At 42.3% G+C, this 25,331-nt stretch overlaps 1 protein-coding gene across 1 annotated transcript; it reads right to left on the minus strand.

Annotated features, from left to right (window-relative positions):
- Positions 1 to 19,911: 19,911 nt before the first annotated feature.
- LOC138792663 (glycoprotein-N-acetylgalactosamine 3-beta-galactosyltransferase 1-like) lies at positions 19,912 to 24,553 on the minus strand. Its single transcript, XM_069970343.1, is given in 3 exon segments — positions 19,912 to 20,176; positions 22,927 to 23,588; positions 24,474 to 24,553. Coding segments are annotated over 3 exon segments (837 nt in total). The 5' UTR covers positions 24,532 to 24,553; the 3' UTR covers positions 19,912 to 20,059.
- Positions 24,554 to 25,331: the final 778 nt, after the last annotated feature.

The following is a 25,331-nucleotide window of genomic DNA, read 5'->3' on the forward strand; positions in this document are numbered from 1 at the left end:
GGAAAAGGAGGAGGAGATCTCTGCCGCAGATAAATTATTTGCGGGTCTTAAAGCAAAAAAGAAATTGGGTTTCCCCATTCATAAGACAATAAAGGAACTAATTTCAGAGGAATGGAGAAAACCTGAGAAGAGGATGTCAGTTCCCTCAGATATTAGGCGCCGTCTTCCCTTTGATTCTGAGGAAACTGAGGAATGGGAGGTCCCCCTGGTGGATGCCCAGGTGGCTAAGGTCTCAAAGAAGACTATTATTTCCTTTGAAGATTCTACACAACTTCGCGATCCTATGGATCGGAAAGCAGAGAGCTTATTGAAAAAGTCATGGGAAACGGTGACCTTTTCAATCAAGAACAATATAGCCGCTACTTGTGTGGCGAGAGCTTCGCACGTTTGGGTCAATCAGTTAGAAGAACACCTGAGGGATAATACCTCAAGAGATAAAATTATTGACTCCCTCCCTCTCCTAAAGGATGCCATTGGCTTCTTAGCAGATTCCTCAGCTGAAGCTATTCGGGTCGCTGCAAAAGATGGAGCCCTAATTAACTCGGCCCGAAGGGCCTTATGGCTAAAAGACTGGAAGGGAGATAATATCTCCAAATCCAAGCTTTGCGGATTACCCTTTGAGGGTAAATATGTGTTTGGGTCAGCCTTAGATAAACTTCTAGAGAAATCATCTGACAAGAAAAAGGCTCTCCCAGAGGAAAAAACACAAAAGAAACAGGAGCAGACACAACGTCCTAGATATCAGGACAAATATAAAGAGAAACCAAAAAGAGGCCGTTGGAGCTATTCCAAAGGGGGCAAGAATTCAAATATTTTTTTCAAGCCCCGTGACGGAAAGGACAAACAATGACATAGCTCCAGTCGGGGGGAGATTGTCCAAGTTTTGGGAGTCTTGGACAAAGATCACAAAAAATCAGTGGATTATAGATGTAATCCGAGAAGGATACAGAATAGAATTTTGCCATTCTCCTCCCGAAAAGTTCAGAATCTCCCAACAGTCCTCTCCATTCCTTCAGTTGGAACTTACGCAAAGTGTGAGGAACTTGGTAAGCTCCAATGTAGTGATCCCGGTCCCAGTGAAGCAACTGGGGAGGGGACACTACTCGAATCTATTTTTAGTTACCAAACCCGACGGGACTTACAGGCTCATCATCAACCTAAAACCTGTAAACAAATATGTGAGATACAGGAGGTTCAAGATGGAGTCAATAAAGAGTACAACTCCTCTAATCCCAACAGGCGCCATGATGGCGTCAATCGACTTAAAAGACGCGTACTACCATGTCCCGATACATCCATCCTCCCAAAAATATCTGAGGTTTGCCATCAAGATGGACGGGAGAGTACAACACTTTCAGTTCTGTGCCCTCCCTTTCGGGATCTCGTCAGCTCCACGGATATTCACCTGCATCATGAGCGAGATAATTTCCTATCTACATCTGCAGGGTATCAACGTGATTGCCTACCTAGACGATCTTCTTCTAGTGGCAAACTCTTCACGGAAACTTCTAGAAGACCTATCCCTTACCAGGGACCTCCTTCTCTCGCTGGGATGGTTCCTGAACGACAAAAAATCAGACCTCAACCCAGGTACAGAAAAGATCTTCCTGGGAATCCTGCTAAACTCAGAGGAACAGATGTCTTTTCTCCCATCAGAAAAAGAAGTCGCCATCAGGGAAAAGATGAGATTATTCCGCAGGAAAAGAGCATGTCGCATCAGGGAAGCCATGTCAATTCTAGGGTCAATGACCGCATGCATTCCAGCAGTACCATGGTCCCAGGCACACTCCAGACCTCTGCAGTTCCAGATTCTCTCATCTTGGAACAAACAGAAGTGGGGATTAGACAAGATAATGAGAATTCCGCTATCAGTCCGTCAGTCTCTGAACTGGTGGTTAGACCCAGTCAATCTGAGGAAGGGGGTTCATTGGAACCCTGTTCCAAAGAAGATTCTCACCACAGACGCAAGCATGTCAGGGTGGGGTGCGAAGGTGGACTCCTTTCTATACCAGGGCACTTGGTCTCAGGGAACAGCCGAAAGATCATCCAACTACAGGGAACTCCTGGCGGTATGGATGTCTTTGCAACAGGCAAAAGATACCTTGCAGAAATCTCACCTTCATGTCCTCTCGGACAATATAACAGTAGTTGCGCACCTCAGACACCAAGGGAGCGCGAAACAAAACTCCCTCCGATATATCTCGGACAAGATATTTCGGTGGGCAGAAAACAACCTCCTCTCAATTACAGCTACTCATCTCCGGGGAATAGAAAATTCCCAAGCAGATTATTTGAGCAGGCATGTCCTATTGCCAGGGGAATGGACGCTGAAGGATTCAGTCTTCAAAATGATTACGGAGGAGTGGGGCTCACCACAGGTGGACCTCTTTGCGAACCACAGGAACAAGAAGACAAAGAACTTTTTCTCCCTTCAACCAATTGGGGAACCATTGGGGATAGATGCATTGGCTCACCCCTGGACATTCAACCTGGCCTATGGGTTCCCACCTGTTCCCTTGATACCCAAGGTACTACAGAAAATCTTAAAGGAAGAGGTGACAGTAATGTTAATAGTCCCATTCTGGCCGAAAAGAGCCTGGTTTGGGATGCTGAAGAAGATGGCCCTGGAACCTCCTCTGCTTCTGCCTTCAGATCCGGACCTCCTTCATCAGGGTCCACTTCTCCACCCAGGTCTTGCGAATCTAAAACTATCAGCATGGATCCTGAACGGGAGATGCTTAGAAGCAAGGGCTTTCAGATTCAGTAATTTCTACCATCCAGAATAGCAGGAAACCAGTGACCTCAAAAATCTATTTGAAGGTTTGGAAAGTCTTTAACTCCTGGTGCCCGACTAAGCCACCTTTTCCTGCTGATCCCAACATTCCGCTTATTCTGGATTTCCTTCAGGCAGGCCTAAACAAAGGCTTAAGACCAGCCACCCTCAAGGTGCAGATTTCTGCTCTTTCGGCAGTCTACGACTCCAACATTGCTGACAATAGATGGGTGAAAAGGTTTATGAGGAGTGCAGTCAGACAGAATCCTCCCATAAAAAATTTACTTCCCCCCTGGGACTTAAATATTGTACTTGAAGGTCTAACTCTACGTCCCTTCGAGCCACTATCAGAGTGTGATCTAAAATTTCTATCATACAAGGTCGCTTTTCTTGTAGCAATTGTGTCAGCAAGACGAGTAGGAGAGATGCAGGCGTTTACTATAAGAGAGCCCTACTGCCTGATCCAGGAAGACAGAATTGTCTTAAAAACAGATCCAAATTTTTTACCAAAGGTAGTAACATCCTTTCACAGATCTCAAGACGTTGTTCTTCCCTCCTTTTGTCCTTCTCCAAAAACTGATCTGGAACAAAAGTTCCATTCCCTTGATGTAAGAAGAGCAGTCTTACATTACCTCAAAGTATGCGAACCTTGGAGGAAAGATCAATCACTCTTTATTCAGTTCCAGGGAAAAAACAAAGGCAAAAAAGTGTCAAAAAGCGTTTTAGGCCACTGGATAAGGAACGCTATAAGTGAAGCCTATAGTCTTCAGAATTTACCATCCCCATTGCTGATTAAAGCCCATTCCACCAGGGCTATAGCAACAACATGGGCAGAGAAGGCATGTGTATCTATTGAACAGATCTGCAGAGCAGCCACCTGGTCTACTCCACATACCTTCACAAGACACTACCGACTACAGCTACAACGCAACGAAGACCTTGCGTTTGGTAGGAAAGTTCTACAAGCTGTGGTCCCTCCCTAAGGTAATTGTTGGTATTACTCCTGTGGTGCCGTCGTGAAGGTGAGGAGAGAAAGACGTATTAGTCTTACCGGTAAGACGGTTTCTCCGAAACCTTCACGACGGCACCAACATCCCCCCCAGTATTGTATGTTATATTAATGTACGGTACTCACGTGGTGCTAACATCGGGTTATAATGCACTGGTGTCTAGGGGAAGGGGAGGGGCTTTTAACCTCTCGCTGTGTGCTTTTCCTGTCCCTAGGGCAAGAGTTAACTCCTGTGGTGCCGTCGTGAAGGTTTCGGAGAAACCGTCTTACCGGTAAGACTAATACGTCTTTTTTCATCTTGTCCATTGATCGCTGTCACTTTTATACAAGCATTTCTAGATGGTTTCTAAAGGTTTCTAAGGCCTTATTCACATGTAGAGCTGTCCATAATTGCCAATCCGTAATCACGGTTCAACTTAAAGCACATTGATTTATAATGGGAGGGACGGCGCCTGATGAAGCGCGCATGCGTGTGAAACAGCTGTTACCTCGTTTTACTAGGTGTCTGGCATTTGCTGAGCTTCTTAGCATGTCCTACGGATTTTAAATACATGTTCCAATAAAATAAGATCACATCATTTACCTGCACTTCGGAAAAGTGAGCACCAACCAGTGATCAGGATATAGGGTAAATCCGTTCTCACTAAACAACCCCCTCTCCATTTTGATTTATATTGAGCTATTCCCAATTTAATTTCAATCCGTAAAATAAAAGACATGTCCTAGTGCGGATTGTGAATGCGGTACGAATTGCAAATAGAAGTCTATGGTATTTTTTACGGATGTCACATTCGTGATGTTTGTAAAAAACACTGATCAAATCTAGGCAAACTAGTACTATTTTACGGAAATGGATATGGAAACAGATGCAAATAAGGATGATTTTCCACGGACCACAGAGAAAAAATAGCGGCAGGTTTTGCAGTTCAGAAAAATCACTGAACGAGTAAACGAGGCCTAGAATGTTTGTTCCTTATGAATGCTTTGTATATAAGGTCCTGCTGTTCACACGGGGAGATGAGCCTGTGACACAGTGGTGCCTTGGATTATGAGCATAAATTGTTCCAAGACTGCGCTTGTAATCCAAATCACTCCTTAACCTAAGCAAATTTTCCCATAAGAAATCATTGAAATGCAGACAAGTGGTTCCACACAATGCCATGCCATGGCACATGAGGAAGGAGGAGTTTGGTCCTCCGAAATGTCCGCGGTGAGGACGTACCTGGGCGTCCGCGTCTGATGAGTACATCAGCTGTGAGCTTCATTGTGAAATTATGAAATAAAAGAAATATTAGTCATGAAGACATTGTGAGTATTTTCTGCTCTGGATCCCCAGAGCGTGAAGATTCCTGCCGGACCGATGATGTCTATCTAATGGTGAGAAACCCTTTATTTTTCTCCATACGCCTGGTGATTGTGCATATGAGTATACTGGACTTGTGGAGTCTGGTGGTGTGGAGGCTGCCGCAAGCATCAATCAGTGCAAGTTGCTATTAGTTGTTCTAAAACTGTCTACAGTAAGTGCAAGCTTATGGTGCGTCTACACAGAGAGATTTATCTGACAGATTTTGGAAGCCAAAGCCAGGAACAGACTATCAACAGGGAGCAGGTAATAAAGGAAAGACTAAGATTTCTCCTCTTTTCAAATCCAGTACTGGCTTTGGCTTCCAAAATATGTCAGATAAATCTCTCTGTGTAAACGCACCATTAGACTAGACAATCTTTAAATGTACCAGACCTATCTGGCTTTTTATTAAATCTGTTACACTTGGGGTCAATTTACACAGAAAGATTATCTGACAGATTATCTGACAAAGATTTGAAGCCAAAGCCAGGAGTGGATTTGAAAAGAGGAGAAATCTCAGGCTTTCCTTTACAACCTGATCTGTTTATAGTTTGTTTCTGGCTTTGGCTTCAAATCTTTGGCAAATAATCTGTCAGATAATCTTTCTGTGTAAATGGACCCTTAAAGACTGTCTGTCTAGTTTATTGGTGCAAAGTTTACACCAGCTATTACTTGGCTTGAAGTCTGCCACAATTTTCAGCCACACTGGTGCAAAATAGACCACTTTTGCATAAACTACCCCCCTTTTTCATATCAGGCAAAAGAGTATCTAAAAGTGGTGGGAAAGTATCTAAAATGCATAATAAATTTGGAGAAGTCCAGTGTACCACTTTTTCAGCCAAAATCCTGTCAAAGACACATTAGTAAATGTGGGCCAATCTGTCAAAAATTATGGCGTTTACACACATTGATGGATTTACTATTTCAAACATGTTCAGAGGGTTTTATCTGAAAAGGGACGTGGCTTAAAATATGCATGTTAATCAGAAGTAATTACTTATTGAATTGGACTGCAGGCAATACGATTTACCATTGACCACAGTGTAAAGTACGGGCGGAAGCCATACTTTACACTGTGAGCAGACTATTTTTTTACGGCCGCTGTTCACCGAACTTCACCGAGTATTTGCTTTGACCTTGCAGTACTAGCTGATTTATCTCACTCCAGCCCAGTCTACACTTTGAAACTTACTCATATCTAAGCTATTTATGAAAAACGTGTGCCATTTTGATAAATCTGATGCAGGTATACATTAAAAATACATAAACCATGATAAATCCCCCTCTTTATCTTTTCCATGTAAATATTAAGTTAGGTCAATAAACTAAACCAAACATAAGAAGCTTATAGGTTTCCATTAGTGACTATATGATCATCTACTATGCCTACTTGCCTTGATCAGCCCTAGGCGGCTGTGGACAACCACAAAGACGGTCCCTGCTCTGAAACAGGTGTTACACAAAACAAAGACAGACAAACAAAATAATTCAGGGTCAACAGTCTGGGCCGGTAATGGAGGGCAGCAAAAGTACAAAAATCGTCGGGTAAAGGAAGGGTCAAGTAAACAAACAGAAAGGTCAAAGATAAAGGGTAAATGCACAGACAGGTAGCAGAGTAGGATCTGTAACAGAGTAACACTCAATAGCCTGCATCAAACTGCTGGAGGGTCAGGCTTTTATAATAGACCAGGAACCCAGTCCAGAACCTCATTGGACCAGCCTCCTGAATCCATCTGTGCAAGTAAACCCTGGCTGGCAGAAGCATCTGTCAGTCAAGAGAACACAACAATGAACAGCTGAGGGAATCCTGAGTAGCAAAGAATCTAGCAGCAGAGTAATGCTACGTTTACACGAAGCGATAATTTGCCCAATCAATCGTTTAACGAATTTGTAGCAACGATTTGGTTTCGACGAATTCGGTTTAGACGAATAAATCGTAAGAAAATTTGTAAGAAAAATTGTTATTGCGATCGTTTTTAAGATCATTTAAGCCCATCTTTTATGTAGGGTGAATCTTTGAAAGACTGTTTACACAAAGCGATCTGCAAATTTTTAGTGAACGATGATTACACGGAACGATTTATCGTTTGAATTTGCACAATAACTATCGAATTCGAACGAAAATCGTAAGTGTAAACGCAGCGAACGATCAAACGACGAGGGATAAATCGTTCATCTTTCAACATGTTCTCAAATCATCGTTGATCGTTCGCAAAAAATTCGCAGATCGTTCAGTGTAAACATTCTTTCAACGATTTCACCTATGTGTGAGATAGGCTTGAACGATCGCAAAATGATCGCATAGCGAATTTTCCATACGACGTATCGTTCCATCTAAACGCTGATCGTTAGAAAAAAAAACATCGTTCATTCAAAATCGTTAATCGTGCGATTGTTGAATTATCGTTCCGTGTAAAAGTACCATTAAAAGATCAAAATGAACGATTTTTCACTCATCGCTTGATCGTTTGCTGTGTTTACATGGAACGATAATCCGATAATCGGAACGATTGTCGTTCGAATTTTCGCAATAACGATCGCATTTGAGCGATAACTGTTCTCAAATCGTTCATCGTTCGCTAAAAATTCGCAGATCATTTCGTGTAAACAGTCTTTCAAAGATTCACCCTATGTAAAAGATGGGCTTAAGCGATCTTAAAGACGATCGCATTAACGATTTTTCTTACGACTTTTCTTACGATTTTTCTAACTATTTATTCGTCTAAACGCTGATCATTATAAACATTAAATTGTTGCTTCAAAACCGTTAAACGATCGATTGGGCGAATTATCGCTTTGTGTAAAAGAAGCATTATGGTGCGTTTGAACAGGATAATTATCTGACAGATTATCTGCCAAAGATTTGAAGCCAAAACCAGAAACAGACTATAATCAGAGAGCAGGTCATAAAGGAAAGCCTGAGATTTCTCCTCTTTTCAAATCCACTCCTGGCTTTGGCTTCAAATCTTTGGCAGATAATCTGTCAGATAATCTTTCAGTGTAAACGCACCATAATGCTACATTTACACGAAGCAATAATTTGCCCAATTGATCGTTTAATGATTTTGAAGCAATGATTTGGTTTTTAAAACGATCAGCGTTTAGACGAATAAATCGTTAGAAAAATCGTAAGAAAATTCGTAAGAAAAAATCGTTAATGCGATCATTTTTAAGATTGCTTAAGCCCATCTTTTACATAGGGTGAATCTTTGAAAGACTGTTTACATGAAGCGAACGACGAATGATGATTTAAGAACATGTTAAAAGATCAAAATGAACGATTTTTTCACTCATCGCTCGATCATTTGCTGTGTTTACATGGAACGATTATCGCTCAATGTGATCGTTTTTGCGAAAATTCGCCCGATAATCGTTTCATGTAAACGTAGCATAACTCCTTCATTACCAGGCAAAGCGGATGGGGCTAAACAAGCAAGACAGATCCCCGTTCAGACAATTTTCAGCACCTTTTCCACTGCGCAGCCTAAACCGAGGAGTGCAAAGGTACAATCCTGACATTACTGCTACAAAAGAAACAGTTATCAATATAGCACATATTAAAATAACAAATGCATGTCCATATTTATTTCCTTGGTTTATCTTGTCTTGAACCAAAAAATTCAATTTTCCCCAAGTTGTCAGATCCCCTAACCTCCTACAGCATAGACAGTACTTACTTTCTTCTGTCTTGGGCACGAGAAATTGTAATGTGAGCTAGAAAGCAGAAAACATTTACTTTGCTGAGTTCTTTAACTTCACTGACTGGATCCAGATCCGTCCTTACATGGGAGAGATTTACCTACAGTATGTCAGGAATAGAGGATAACACACCCAGCATGGAGCTCAGGTGTAAATATCGCCTGAAAAAAGAAATGATAAGAAAATGGTTAAGCAGTGAGTGAGTCAGAGCACTCCACCAAAGCAAATGAAAGATGATATGAAGCTCAATCAGGAACTGTACAAATAGGTTTTATAGGAAGATGGGAAGTTGTATGGGCTGCAAAAATAAATAAAGCTGGAGCCACCTTGAATAGTAGAGTAATTAGTTCCCTTTTGTGTAATTACTACATATAGTTAGTTGGGAGTGTGTCATATAAAAAACTATTATGCTGTGTTTACACGGAATGATCATTGTTCTAATTTTCGCAATAACGATCGCATTTGAGCGATCATCTTTCTGTGTAAACACAGCAAACGATCAAGCGACGAGCGAGAAATCGTTCATTTTGATCTTTCAACATGTTCTCAAATCGTCTTTGGTCGTTGTCTAAAAATTCGCAGATTGCTTCGTGTAAACAGTCTTTCACTGATTTTCCCTATGTGAAAGATAGGCTTAAGCAATCTTAAAAACGATTTTTCTTACGAATTTTCTAATTCGTCTAAACGCTGATCGTTTTTAAAACCAAATAGTTGCTTCAAAATTGTTAAACGATCGATTGGGCGAGTTATCGTTTTGTGTAAACGCAGCATTAGTCGTTAATCCTGTATCAGGAGGAATGATCTGCCCTGCAGACTGATAGGATGGATGAAACTCTTAATGTAAAAACAGATTTATGTTCAACCATAAGATTATCTTGCGTCTCTTCCCGCAGCACAATGATGGAGACATAGCAAGAGGAGCAGGATATAGTTCTCAAAGGAAGTCTCCTCAATATTTCATGTATCCGCCCTTTTCCATCAAAACCGCATCAATTCTTCCAGTGACACTTGCACAAAGGATTTTGTAGGATTATAGTAAAGTGTATGATTAACCAATTATACCAAACAGGTGATAATGATTATTTTATATGACGGTTGAAACGGCTTTGTAGGAGGAAGGGCTGGAAAGGTGAGGCTGTATAGGACAGTTTCATGTTACAGGTGATATACCATGACAGGACTGAGCACAGCATAACATACAAGGGAGTTATACTGCATCAGCAAGTTCTCTTCCAGGACAAAATGTTAAAGGGGTTGTCCAGCGAAAATCTTTTTTTCCTTCAAATCAAATGGTGACAGAAAGTTAAATAGATTTGTAATTTACTTCTATTGAAAAATCTTACGTTTTCCCAGGTTTTCTCATACCTGTCACCTACTGTATGTCCTGCAGGAAGTGTTTTATTTTCAGTCTGACACAGGGCTCTCTGCTGACATCTCTGGCCAAAAAAAGGAACTGTCCAGAGAAGGAGAGGTTTTCTATGTGGATTAGAAAGCTTCTCCTTCTCTAGAGAGTTCATGTCTCGGCCAGAGGTGTCAGCAGAGAGCCCTGTGTCAGACTGAAAATAAAACACTTCCTGCAGGACATACAGTAGCTAATAAATATGGGAACACTGGAGATTTTTTAAATATATAAAAATATTTTAGCTGGACAATCCCTTTAAGGCAGACTGGTGTTTCATGATGGGCTGTTCAAGCTCTTTTGAAGAAGCACAAAGAGAGTGGAAATGTTTAGAACCATGGATACTGCAATCGGCAAAGGAAACTAAGAGCAGAAAATCAAAGTTTTCTCAAGTCTGTCCTCAGGGAAGTGTGAATGGTACATCTTGTTACAGTAATCTTTGGTCCTCACAGCACATTTATCAATAGCGAGTTTTGTTAAAATGTTGGTGCAAAGCCACTCTGGTCCAGACCACACTTGGCTACCTCTGCTAGCTTGGTTGAACACTAACATTCAGTGGATTCTCGGTGGACGCAAATTAATAAAACACTGCGATAATTTTGGCACAAAACATGCACTTATAAAAATGTTAAGGTCTCAAATACATTAACACCTCCATTAATAAATTCCCCTGATCATGCTTACTTCTGCTTGGAATCAGGAGATGTCAAACAGTGTCATCACACCAGTGGGACCTGGGTACATCAGATGTCAAAAATTACTGATTACAGCAGTGAAACCCACTGCAATCCCAACATACAGCTGGGGGAGATGCATGTGCGGCAGTGTGCACCATTCCTGGCTAGCTGAACATCCGACTCTTTCTCTTCATAGACTATAATGAAGAGAAACAGTCAGATTTAAATGATAGCCAGGAAAATACATGTGCTGCCACACACTTCCCTGGCTGTATCTCTGGATTGCAGTGGGTCTTAGCAGTGACATCCTCTGTGATCAGTAACTTGTGACATGTCTGATGACATCACAAGAGACAGGACTCCAACAGCACTTCTGTGTAAAGTCTGTTAGTGAATGCTGGGAGATGACTATACCGAGTGTCAGTAATTGGACATAGAATAGTAAGAAGATCCAACAGAGTCCAGTAGTTAAAGCAAAAATCCAAAGATTTTATCGCATGCCTGTCCTGTATCGCAGATATGCTATAAAACTTATGGATTTTGCTGTACTCTGTTGGATCTTCTTACTCTTCTATGGCTGATGACGGGTCAGAAGCTACTACAAATATAAGCATGTTGTCTTGGAAGTGATGATATGGCCCCCACAGAGCCTTGATCTCAATATCATGGACTGGGACTACATGAATTGACAGATGGATCTAAGCTTCCTGCATCTACAGAAAATCTGCCAAGTTTCTCAAAAAACTGTGAGCAAGTATATTTAGAAGATTTCATGCTGTTTTCAAGGCAAATGGCAGTCACACCAAATATATATTGATACGACTTGAGATGCTGTGACCATGCTCTGAACCAAGCCACCTACCACTGCAGCTATCAGTCAGCGCGGTCTGTTCGCTGTGCCTGCATAATTAACCATTTAAATGCAGCTGTCACAACTGACAGCAACATTTAAATGCCTTTTAAACCCCACTGTATTGGCCGAATTGTATCTAAACTATCCAAACTAACAGACAGTGCTGTGTTAAAAGTACAATCGTAAATATACAATTAAAAACAAAACAGAAACCAAACCATAAGTACTTCGGAAACTTTCAACAAAACCAGCAATTATAGTACGGTAGTCACTAACTTCTCACTCATCCTTTAATGTATAGTGATGGTCAGCGTCGGACTGGGCCACCAGAGGAGAGGAAGATCCTCCAGTAGGCCCCAGTCCCCACGCTGATGCGACACACTGACTGTCGGGCGGCAGGGCCCCCCAAACAGTTACAGTGCTGCCGTGGACCCCCCCCCCCTTGCCACACTGCCCCTCCTCCCCAATCCCGCAATCCAGCCCCCAGCTGACTCTCCGCTCCCGGGGGGGTGTCCCGCACCATCCGCCGCACGCATCAGGAAGCTATGTGTGTGTCGGGGGCCGGAACTTTCAGTACAAGGAGCGCGTGTTACCGGAAGTACCGGCCCCGGCGCACACTGTGCTTCCTGATGCGTGCAGCGTCCGGGAATCCCCAGGACACCCCTCCAGGGAGCGGAGCGTCAGCCGGTGAAGAAGAAAAGACAGCCGGCGGGGGAGCGAGTGGTTATGTGAGTTTTTTTTTTCTTTTTTATCTGCACAGGGGGCAATCTATAAGGGGGCTAACAGGGGGGCCATCAACAGGGTGCATCTATAAGGGGGCTAATGGGGGGCCATCTATGAGGAAGGCTAACAGGGGGCATCTATAAGGGGGGCTAACAGGGGGGCCATCAACAGGGTGCATCTATAAGGGGGCTAACGGGGGCCATCTATGAGAAAGGCTAACAGGGGGCATCTATAAGGGGGGCTAACAGGGGGGCCATCAACAGGGTGCATCTAAAAGGGGGCCATCTATGAGGAAGGCTAACAGGGGGCATCTAAAGGGGGGCTAACAGGGGCGTTCCATAAGAGGGGGCTAACAGGGGGCATTTTTAAGGAGGGCTAATGGGAGGGCATCTATAAGGAAGGCTAACAGGGGGCATCTATAAGGGGGGCTAAAAGGGGGGACATCAACAGGGGGCATCTATAAGGAAGGCTAATAGGGGGCATCTATAAGGGGGGCTAACAGGGGGCATCTATCAGAGGGGCTAACAGGGGAACATCAACAGGGGGCATCTATAAGGGGGGCTAACAGGGGGGACACATCTATAAGGGGGGCTAACAGGAGGCATCTATGAGGGGGCTAACAGGGATGCAATCTATAAGGGGGGTAACGGGCCATCTATAAGAGGGAATACACAGAGGGGGACAAATACTATAAGGGGGATCACCCACTAAATGAGGGTGTAAAGGGGCCAATACAGATGTGCAGTGTGTATAGAGATGAGGATGGTGCCAGAGTGAGGAGACTAATATGTCTGTCTGGCAGATTCTGTGGATTCGTGGCTCGGAGAAGTTCTAATGGCCCAGGGCATAAGAAGAAGATGAAAAGGGAAGAACTCTGATCAGAGAAGACATACCCTGTGAGTCACCTGATGTAACTGCACTGTAATGTATATGGTGTACAGAGCCTGTGTAGAGCTGGTAGGGGTAGATATTTTTGTTGTATCCCCTATTAGTGATGTTCTGTGGTAACTTCCCTTCACTGAGCCCCCAGATCAATATATTCTGATCTCCCACAAAGCATCCAGTGTATAATGCACTTAGGACCCAACTACCACAACAGCTGCAGGCACTACAACTCCCAGCATTTACTGACAGTCTGCAGCCCTCAGGATATGCTGGGAGTTGTAGTACAGTAGTATAATCCTCTGATAACTGCCGCTGTAGACAGATGTATTGCTGGACCTTTAGGGCTGATGGTTGTCACCCACAGATTGCAGCCACCAGGAGTTTCTGCACACAATAATTTATTAAAGGGTTGTCCCCTCAGAGACTACAACTCCCAGCATACCCTGAGAGCTGTATAAATGTAGGGTGTTCTGAGATTTGTCACAGATACAGATGAATCCAGGAAAGGACCGGGTCAGCATGTCATGTCTCACTGGTTCTATATAGGTGGGCCCCAAGGATCATTTCCTCTGGTGGGCACCAGGTACCCCAGTCCAACACTGGTGATTGTGCACTGACTGTACTGGCGGTACTACTGTACTGTATATGCACTCCAGCAGTCTTATACAGTACTGTACAGGATAGAAGATGGTGGTGCACTGACTGTGCTACTACTGTACTGTATATGCACTCTAGCAGTCTTATACAGTACTGTACAGGATGGGAAAGGGTGGTGCACTGACTGTACTACTACTGTACTGTACAGTATATGCACTCCAGCAGTCTTATACAGTACAGGGTGGGAGATGATGGCGCACTGACTGTACTATTACTGTACTGTATATGCCCTCGAGCAGTCTTATACAGTACTGTACTGTATGAGAAGCCTCACCAGTGCTAAACTCACCAGATACAACCCACCATCCACACTCGCAAAAACGTTCAGATACCGAGTACTTCAAGACTGGGTGCCCGAAAAGTGTTTGAGAACCGAGCAAGAGTTTGAGAACCAAACCAAACTTTCCTTGAAAATACTGTTTGCGTTCCAAGCAGTTTAAGAACTGAGGTACCACTGTATGTTGTATATATTTGTATATTTATTGTATTTTCTTTATGTCCAGATAATATGCACTTCTATGTATTACTAAGCCTTACACTGTATTTACTTATATTTATGTATGTTCCGTTTGTCCAGACTACTAATATATATGTCTTGCATAGTGCTGATATGCATATTTGTTTCCCATGTTATGTTTGTTCCCTATATGCTGTGGATTTGTTGATTGGATGCTATAGCTACTACTCCAAAGTCTGATGGACAGACTGGTGCCCAATGAACGTCTGAGGTCTTCAATATGGGCCAATGAGTTAGGAGTCTATTGTATTAGGTGGCTGTTGAAGGCTTATCCCTAAAGTGTCCTCCTGCAATGTATCGTTTGATGTTAATAAACCACCACATTTACACAAATTTGATGAGCGCCGGAACTCCTTTTATTGTATGCTGTTCTATTCTGTTCACGCGCACCACACTGAGCGGAGTGTCGACATCTGAATTATACTGAACTGTTTACAGGACAGGCTTGCTGTATATTGTAAAAGGTAAAACACTCTGGGACTCCACTGTTAAACTTATCTGTGCTGTTCTGTTATAGTAATGTGGCGGCACCTACTGGTAATAATATAAAAAGCATCAGAAACACATCATAACATTAGAAACCAGGATCAGTAATGTCCTGGAGAAACCATCTATATGACATCAGCGATGCATCCATTTTGCATCAGTTTTTGTGGCTCTGCAAAATTGGATAGGAGGGTAAGAAAAGACCGCAGGCTGAAGCCTACCTAGGGGTTGCCAGGCAATGGATCTAAAAAAAACCAGACAGCACAAGGATGGTGCCACCGTATGTCGTCCATTTGAAACTGACCCAAAACTGATCTATTGGAAAACTGATCTATCGGAGCCTTCATTTTGCACAAACTGACTGTATAAGTACAGGTTCTTTTTTTTGTGGACAGTGGTTAAGATCCAATTTTTTTCAAAACAGATGTGTAGATGACCATATTAAAATTATTAGGTTCTGATGTGTGGGTGAGGCCTAACTGTTTATTATGTTAACATTTTCCCATAATGTACAGGCCCCAAACCTTCAGGATGGGCTGCATGGGACTTAAATAGACCCCTGCTTGACCCCTTCCCTTAAAGGGTTAATGGTCTGGAGATCTTTCCCTGCTCTTTGGGGACTTTAAGATCTCCCTTTTTTGTGGCACCTCTCAGGAACACCATGTCAGGAACTGTCCAGAGCAGCTGCAAATCCCCAGAGAAAACTTCTCCTGGACAGTTCCTGATATGGACAAAGGGGGCAGCAGAGAGTACTCTATATAACTTTTTGCTACTAGTTAATTTGAAAAAAAAAAAAAAAAAAAAAGAAAAATTATATATATATATATAGGTAGCACTATACCAGTAGTGGATCCGAGTGCCAGCAGGGACGGCTTTGACCAGGAGCCTGTTGAATATAGCAAGGAATTCCCCACAGCACAGCTTAGAATTAAAAATTTGTGATTTATTTAATATCCAAAGCAGCAATAAACAGTGCAACACAGCAAGGTGAGTCTGATGCCAGATAATATAAAATTAAAGATAAGATTAAAAACAGACTACTTGAGCAGCAGTAGGAGGAGGCAGCAGTTGATTGTTTTTAATTATACTGGCCTGGAATCAATCAACTGCTGCCTCCTCCTGCTCTTCAAGTAGTCTGTTTTTAATTATACTGGCCTTGAATCAATCAACTGCTGCCTCCTCCTCAAGTAGCCTCTCCTCAATAATACAGGCCTGGAATCGATCAACTGCTGCCTCCTCCTGCTCTTCAAGTAGTCTGTTTTTAATTATACTGGCCTGGAATCAGACTACTTGAAGAGCAGGAGGAGGCAGCAGTTGATCGATTCCAGGCCAGTATTATCAAGGAGAGGCTAATTGAGGAGGATGAGGCAGCAGTTGATTTATTCAAGGCCAGTATTATCTAGGAGAGGCTACTTGAGGAGGAGGAGGAGGCAGCAGTTAATTGATTCAAGGCCAGTATTATCAAGGAAAGGCTACTTAAGGAGGAGGCAGCAGTTGATCAATTCAAGGCCAGTATTATGAAGGAGAGGCTACTAGAGGAGGAGGCAGCAGTTGATCAATTCAAGGCCAGTATTATGGAGGAGAGGCTACTTGAGGAGGAGACAGCAGTTGATCGATTCCAGGCTAGTATTATTGAGGAGAGGCTACTTGAGGAGGAGGAAGCAGTTGATCGATTCAAGGCCAGTAGTATCGAGGAGAGGCTACTTGAGGAGGAGGCAGCAGTTGATTGATTCAAGGCCAGTATTATCGAGGAAAGGCTACTTAAGGGAGGAGGCAGCAGTTGATCAATTCAAGGCCAGTATTATGGAGGAGAGGCTACTTGAGGAGGAGGCAGCAATTGATCGATTCCAGTCCAGTATTATTGAGGAGAGGCTACTTGAGGAGGAGACAGCAGTTGATCGATTCCAGGCTAGTATTATCAAGGAGAGGCTACTTGAGGAGGAGGAGGCCGCAGTTGATCGATTCCAGGCCTGTATTATTGAGGAGAGGCTACTTGAGGATGAGGCAGCAGTTGATTGATTCAAGGCCAGTATTATCGAGGAGAGGCTAACTGAGGAGGAGCAGGCAGCAGTTGATTGATTCAATGTCAGTATTATTAAAAACAGACCAGTTGAGGAGCAGAAGAACGCAGCAGTTGATGGCTCTCAGGCCAGTATTGTTAAAAACAGAAAAGTTGAGATGGCAGCTTCCGCAGCTCTTGATTCCACCCAGTATGTTTCCAAATAGACAATTGACGGTGGGGGCATTAGTAGGATTAGTATTCTTTTGGACCCAGAAGGACCTAGTACAGACAACTGAAGTTTGAAGCTAAGGATATGCACGTTTGTAAAAATCATTCTTTAAACATGACAACATGTTGATGAAGAGTTCAGCACAGGACAGTTAACGTTAAAAAAAAAAACCTCTAACATTACACCTAGTCTAGCAGGATACGGATACGGTAAAATTGCTTGCGGCTATACGCGGTTAACGGCACCCAGCAGAGCAGCAACGTCTAGCGTCTCCTCTCTGTCACGGAACAGTAGCTGGTTCAATGCTACGTGTCCTGAGTGACTCTTACTTTTCTCTCTGTATTTCTTTTTTTTTTATCTCCCTATCTCTCCCTAGTTATTACAATTTTTGAGTTAGATGCTTGTCTATCCCTCTCTCTACCTAACTCTTGATTTCTCAGCCTCTTTCACTATGTATGGGCTTATCAAGCTTTCCCTGGATCTTGCGTTTTTTTTTTTTTTTATCTTCCTCTCTCCTGCTCCTCTCGCAAACAATATATACTCATTCTCTATCTCTTCCTGTACTTATCCAGTTGTTTTGATATGTAATCTATGTGTTTTCCCTCTCTGCCTAACGAACACATCCAATCTCTCTGCAGTCTAGACACACAATGAGAAAGAGCAGGGACGCTCAGGCACTTCCTGTTCCTGGAGTGACGTCACACACCTTGATATTCACATAATAACAGGAAAAAAGGGATTATAGGAGTAATAACACAGTTTTGCGACGCTGTTGCGATTTTAACGACCTTCGTAACAAACTTTTTGCAAAGTATGTAACGGTTTGGTTTGCTCATCCCTACTCCTAAGCATCGACCCATGTAATAGGGGCTTTTGACTCTACTTTAAAAAGTATAGAATCTCTTCAATAAACAGCTAAAACAAAGGTATTATGATCACTAGGGCATTGTTGCCTACATCACATTGCCAGCACCTTGACTAACAGATTCCCTTTAACCCTTTGAGGACCAGGCCCAAAATGACCCAGTGGACCGCGCAAATTTTGATCTTAGTGCTTTCGTTTTTCCCTCCTCCCCTTCTAAGAGCTCTAGCACTCTCAGTTTTCTATCTACAAGCCATGTAAGTGCTTGTTTTTTACAGGAATAGTTGTACTTTGTAATGGCGTCATTCATTTTACCATAACATGTATGATGGAATTCCAAATATATTATTTATGAAGATATAAATAGGTGAAATCGTAAGAAAGAATGCAATATGGTAACGTTTGGGGGGTTCCTGTGTCTACGTAATGAACTATATGGTAACAGCGACATGACACTATTATTCTATAGGTCAGTCCGAACACAACCGTATGCAGGTTACACAGATTCTCTAATGTTATATATATATTTTTTTATGAAATCCTTTTTTTTGGCAATTAAATATTAATAAAATGGGCCTATTGTGACGCTTATAACGGTTTTATTTTTTCACCTACGGGGCTGTATGGGGTGTCATTTTTTCCGCCATGATCTCTAGTTTTTATTAATACCATATTTGTGAAGATCGGAAGTTTTGATCACTTTTTATTGATTTTTTAAAATATATAATGTAACATAAAATCGGTAATCTGCGCACTTTTTCCCCTCTTTTCGTGTACGCCGTTTACCGTTCGCAATGACGCTTGTTGTATTTTAATAGATCGGACAATTACGCACGCTATGGTATATTATATGTTTATCTATTTATTCATTTTTATATGTTTTATTTATATAATGGGAAAGGGGGGTGATTTCAACTTTTATTGGGGGAGGGGTTTTGGGGTAGTGTAATAGTGTTTTGAACTTTTTTTTTTTTTACACTTTTGAAGTCCCTTTGGGGGACTTGTACATACAGTACTTTGATTTATACACTGATGAATGCTATGCCATAGGCATAGCATTGATCAGTGTTATCGGCGATCTGCTCATTGAGCCTGCCTGTGCAGGCTCAGTGTAGCAGATCGCCGATCGGACCGCACGGAGGCAGGTGAGAGACCTCCGGCAGTCCGTTTCAACGATCGGGACCCCCGCAGTCACACTGCGGGGGTCCCGATCGGTAAGTGACAGGGGACTCCCCCTGTCACTTACACTTAAAGCTGCGGTCGCGCAGCGATCGCGGCGTTTAAGGGGTTAATGACACGCGGCAGCGCGATCGCTGCAGCGTGTCATTACCGGTGAGGTCCCGGCTGCTCACTGCAGCCGGCCCCCACCTCCTATGAAGCGCGCTCCGGAGCGGCTTCATAGCTGGAATAACACCCATGACGTAAGGTTACGTCATGGGTCGTCTGGGGACAGACTTCCATGACGTAACCCTACGTCCAGGGTCGTCTAGGGGTTAAGGACCAAGCCAATTTAAATTTTTCCATTTATTTTTTTTTTATTTACAAAGCCATACAAGAGTTTGTCTTTTTGTAAGGAAAATTGTACAACATCCTTCATTTTACGACAAAATATCTGCAATTTAGCATTATTAAAATAACATTTGAATAGTATAGATATGTCCACAAATTGAGGTATGTTTTTAATTTAGAAAAATCATTTAATTGCTTACATTAATGCAAGATGTAATACTAGATTTGGCCCAAAAGTACAGAACTCCCAAAAATATTTAGCCCAACACCTGCTGTGCTTGACTCATATACTGTATTTATCTGAGACCTATGGCAAACATTTTATTCATGCATGGTGTATTAGTTTCCTCGATATTTATTGTATTTATTCCAGTTGAAGGCTTCTCCTCTTAGTACACTGGCAGTCCTTCTGCTGCCTCTGGTAATGGTGGCTGCTAACGATACTTGTATCCATATGCTCTCAAGTGGTACACAAGGTACTCCAGAGTATACATCCATTCTGTGTCAATGTAATGAAAGGATACAGCCAGATCCGAACAGCACTGGGGACCCTGCAGGACAAATAGTCACATAAAACCCTTGACAAATACATCTTGTATTAAACCTGAAAATGAGATCAAGGCGGTTAAAGTGTTTATACAAATATAACTGGGTTATCCATCCTTTTTAAAAAACTGAAATAAAAACTTAGTTGTCGAAAATAATATGAAAACCTTTAGGGCCCTATTCCACAGGAACGATAATCAGCGAAATCGGCCCCATGTGGCCCGATTCGGCCGATTAACGCTCGGTGGAATAGAGAGAACGATCAGCCGATGATCGTGTCATCGGCTGATCGTTCATTTAGGGCCAGACCTAAAATCATCGTTCCCCCACCGCGCATCGCTACGGTGGTATAGCGGTGCATGGCGGGTGACCGGCGATTTGAGAAGCACAGCATACATTACCTGCAGGGCTTCTCCTCCGCTCTGTCTTCCTCCCCAGGTCCCCCGCGCTCTAGCTTCAGAGTGGCCTGTCAGCTGATGCAGCGCTCAGCCAATCACAGGCCGGGACCACCGCGGCCTGTGATTAGCTGAGTGGCCTGTCAGCTGACAGGCCATTCTGAAGCTAGAGCGTGCGGGACCCGGGGAGGAAGACAGAGTGGAGGAGAAGACCTGACAGGTAATGTATGCTGCAAGGGCTGCAAGGACATAGGTAGCGATGTCCCTGCAGCCCTCGCTCAACGATCATCGGGCTGTGGAATAGGCCCAGTAAACGAGCGGCGATCTAGCAGATTGGCGCTCGTTTACATAGTTGATCGGGCCCTGCTCGGCCCATGGAATAGGGCCCTTACTCACATTTTGGACCTGTAATATTAATCTTATTAAAGGGTTAGTAGCCCCTTTAACATAATGGTGAAGCAGTGGCGTAGCTACAATGAAGGCAGGGAAGGCGACTGCTATGGGGCCCCTGCAGAAAGGGGGCCCGAGGAAGCCTGCCCTGCCTTCATGGTAGGTACCCCGCGCCCCCAGGGGTCCAGAGAGGAAGAGGGACCCCCACTGCACTGTTCAGCCCCCTCACTGTAGTGCCGGGTGAGCGGGCTGAACAGAGGAGCAGGACCTGCCAGACGGCACAGGAGAGGGATGAAGGACCTTTGGGTCACATGACCCAAAGGTCCTCAATACTTCTATGTGAAGATCAGCCCGGACTAGAGGAGGAGGAGGGGGAAGCCTGGGAGCTGTAAGTGCTGTGTATGTGTGTCAGTGAGTGTATATATGTATCTGTGTATGTGTGTCAGTGAGTGTATATATGTATCTGTGTATGTGTGTCAGTGTGTGCATATATGTATCTGTGTATGTGTGTCAGTGTGTGTATATATGTATCTGTGTCAGTGTGTGTATATATATATCTGTGTATATATTTATATGTCAGTGTGTGTATATATGTATCTGTGTATATATTTATATGTCAGTGAGTGTATATATGTATCTGTGTATGTGTGTCAGTGTGTGTATATATGTATCTGTGTATATATTTATATGTCAGTGTGTGTATATATGTATCTGTGTATATATTTATATGTCAGTGTGTGTATATATTTATATGTCAGTGTGTGTATATATGTATCTGTATATATTTATATGTCAGTGAGTGTATATATGTATCTGTGTATATATTTATATGTCAGTGAGTGTATATATGTATCTGTGTATATATTTATATGTCAGTGAGTGTATATATGTATCTGTGTATGTGTGTCAGTGTGTGTATATATGTATCTGTGTATATATTTATATGTCAATATGTGTATGTATCTGTGGCTATATATGTGTGTGTGTATGTCAGCAAGTGTCCGTAGCACTGGTGTATATGTGTGTGTGTGTTTGTGTATGTCAGTAGTGTCTCAAGTGATTGACAGGTTTGCTCCCAAAGATGTTCTGCAGCAGCTTCTATTAATGTTGGGCTCTAATAAAAGAACCCACCACTAATATCTGCTGCATTTTCTTTTATTTTTGGTTGAGTATTATTACATTATTATTACACTGAGATGATTTCCCTGTGTACAGTCTACTCATGGTGTATACATCAGCACTAGTGTAATCACATTACAGAGTATATATGTGTGTATGTCAGTGGCGTATCTGTATATATGTTAATGGTGCCTCTGTGTGTGTATATGTGTGTCATTGTCTGTGTTTGGCGGGGGGGGGGGCGTACAGGATTCATGGGGCCCCATACAGTTTTTTGCTATGGGGCCCCATGAATCCTAGCTACGCCCCTGTGGTGAAGGTATAGCTTAGTCCTCCTTTTCTTTTGCCTGCTGCTATTGTAATAGTGGGAAGAGTGATAAACATAAGAACCAATAATAAGGGAACAGAATTATTTTTATTAATTTGTTAATAAAAGTTATTTTTTAATGCTACTGGGTAGTTTTCCTACTTACATATATTGCATTGTGTTGTATTTATAGGGCCCCAAGCTTTAGCAAAGGTCATATTATTAGAATTAATAAGGGATGTAAGAGACACCCACTCTCCTAATAGTTAGGTCCCAGAAGTGGAACCCATACTTATCAGACATTTACTAAATATGCTATTGCCGAGCAATAAAATTCTATCTTAGGAATATCCCTTTTAATGTTATTTTGGCCCCTGGAAACTGTGTACTTTCAATGATGGAATATTGTAATGATGTTATAACCCACCCTGGAGGTTAAAGGTCGCATTATGAATACCTATATTTAATATGTTTTGTAAATCTATGTGTGTTCATGTTATCTGTATTCTACAATGAGTATTTTATTCCTTAACCATAAGCTTACCTCGACAATGGAATAAAAAGAGTGCTTTAGATCCCTCCAACTGTAATCAAAGTATTGAGTAATATGGAATTCAGGTGGAAATGGATGAAAGGTTTCCCTTTTTTCAGTGTCCCTGGAGTCTCCGGCTATAACCTCCATTTTTTCCATGCACTGACCCAGTGCTAGGTCCTCCACAGATGTGGTGTGCTGGCAAACTCCAGTACGGAATCCTTCCACAAATCTGTTCAGAGCTTCCTTACTAAGTACATATCCAGCCCCACCACTCATGTAGCCCTGCTTGATAAATGGTTTGAAGCGCTTGCCAAAATAGATAGGCTGATCTGCAGTATAATTTGAGAGCATCCAATGCAAATTGTCCACCACAATATATGTGTCATCATCCACTTTAAAAAACCAGTCAGCTTGATCGAAGTAGTTCTTGTGTACATATTGAAAAGCTCGAATGGTCTTCCAGTAAAGCTGATCTCGTCCTTCCTTGGTGCCTAAAGCAATGGTAGGAAAGCTGGTATTGGAGGTGGAGCTCATGAAAATCGCGACATTGCAATGACGAGTCTAAGAGTACTTTAGATGAATGGCTTTGGTATCCAAGTTTTGTGGTGAAGTCAGGATCCAGCAAAGAACTCTGACTTTGTGTGAAAGATCATTTCTGGCTTTGCTGTTACCTACAACAAATAGATGCAAAGAGAGATATAGATCCGTTTTATGATATAGATCAAATTTTTTAGGATGAGGAAAGCGACAGTAGATATACAAAATTGAGAAAAAAAAAAAAAAAAAAAAAAGACGGCTCACCTGGTGAGTGCAAAACCTCAGCCGACCTTCAACACTGCAGAGCAGAAGATATGTAGAAAAAATCACGTCAGCACCCTCACCTTGAAATGTCCTGGAAGAAGATTCCCAGGACTGGATCCAGCTTTTCCCAGCATCCAAGGAGGAGCGGTACAGAGCAGAGCAGACTTCAAAGCCTGCAGCCTGATGAGCAGAATGCAGATAGGAACAAACCAATTTGCTTCGCTCCTACTCTAAATCCACTCATATACAGTAGAAATGTTAAATCCAAATGTGAACTTCCATAGGAAAAAAAAAAACTTAAAAGAGCGCAAATATGCTTGTTTATGTTTTTTTCTATGGAAGTTCAGATTTAGATTTTAACATTTCTACAATAAAAAGGTAAAAGGATGTTTTTAGGTGTAAGTGCTGACCACATTTTTTCTAAATATGGAAAGCTAAAATACCCCACGTTAACAGCCACCCTCCTAAAGAACAGCCTGTATCCATGTTTTCCAGACAGCCATAGAGCTCAATCCATCATCTCTAGCTACCGGGATTTTAGCGCCGAGCATAAGTTTGCCCATCTCTAGTGGGGTCCGGACTCTGGGACCATTCTGACTGCTTCCAGATGGTTGGCTGTGCAGGAAGCTGCAGTCATTCCCATTTACTTGAACAGCTGGGTGCGATTTTTACACCCAGGCTAAATGGATAGCTAGCTAGATAGATAGGTAGGAGATAGATATATAGATAGAGTCTCTCCATTATTAGATAATTACCTCTGTAATAATGGGGTGTGCTTTGTACATCTGGTTTTAATATAGTTTTTTTCTCCATCTTTATTACAATATTACTGGGTTGCTGCATTGTAATGGATCGTAAGAAAGAGAAGACAAGAAAGTATATACCGAACCCAGCAAGAAAGCCACAAAGAAATCTTTTCTTCTTCATACTGCTGCAAGGAATCCTATAAGGAAAATAGCAGTATAAGCCACCTTCCTACGGTGGAGTTAAAAATATATGTGTTATTACAGATGTAAAGACAATCACATTGAGCAAATAACATTTATGTTCCGCATTGTATGTATAACTGCTATTTCTCTAACTTCACCAGTGTTTCCACCTAAACATCACCTGTAATATAAGTGCTGTCCTAGAACCGCTTTTTTCCTCGTTGACTATTAAATAAATAAATAAATAAAATAAATGAATAATGTTGTCATCCTGCTTCCCCAGGCTTCTTAACATCAAGCGTGGATACATATGTAGTATCATGAAATTTAAGAACACTTTTTCAATAGCGGCATCAATGTTATGCAATATCAAAGTCTTCACAAACCAAAGGATACTACGTGCAGACCTGAAGATTTCTTCCACCACATCTTAAGTAGTAATAACTAGTATCTACAGCAAATCATAACAGTTCACATGTATTGCCAGCTTTACTGGTCAAACTAGTGTAGTGCAAACAAATATACATACATATGTAGTCATCAGCTCAAGAATATAAAGACATTGCTAAGCAAGGAGTGGATGAAACATTTAGGTTATGTTTTCCCAAAGATAAATAGGTGTTAGAGACAGGTGCAGCCCTGACGCTGGCACCCACCCCGCTGTCCCTGCCCATTTGCTTCAAC

Source organism: Dendropsophus ebraccatus, chromosome 5, assembly GCF_027789765.1.
Source record: "Dendropsophus ebraccatus isolate aDenEbr1 chromosome 5, aDenEbr1.pat, whole genome shotgun sequence".
In the NCBI taxonomy this organism is placed as follows: domain Eukaryota; kingdom Metazoa; phylum Chordata; class Amphibia; order Anura; family Hylidae; genus Dendropsophus; species Dendropsophus ebraccatus.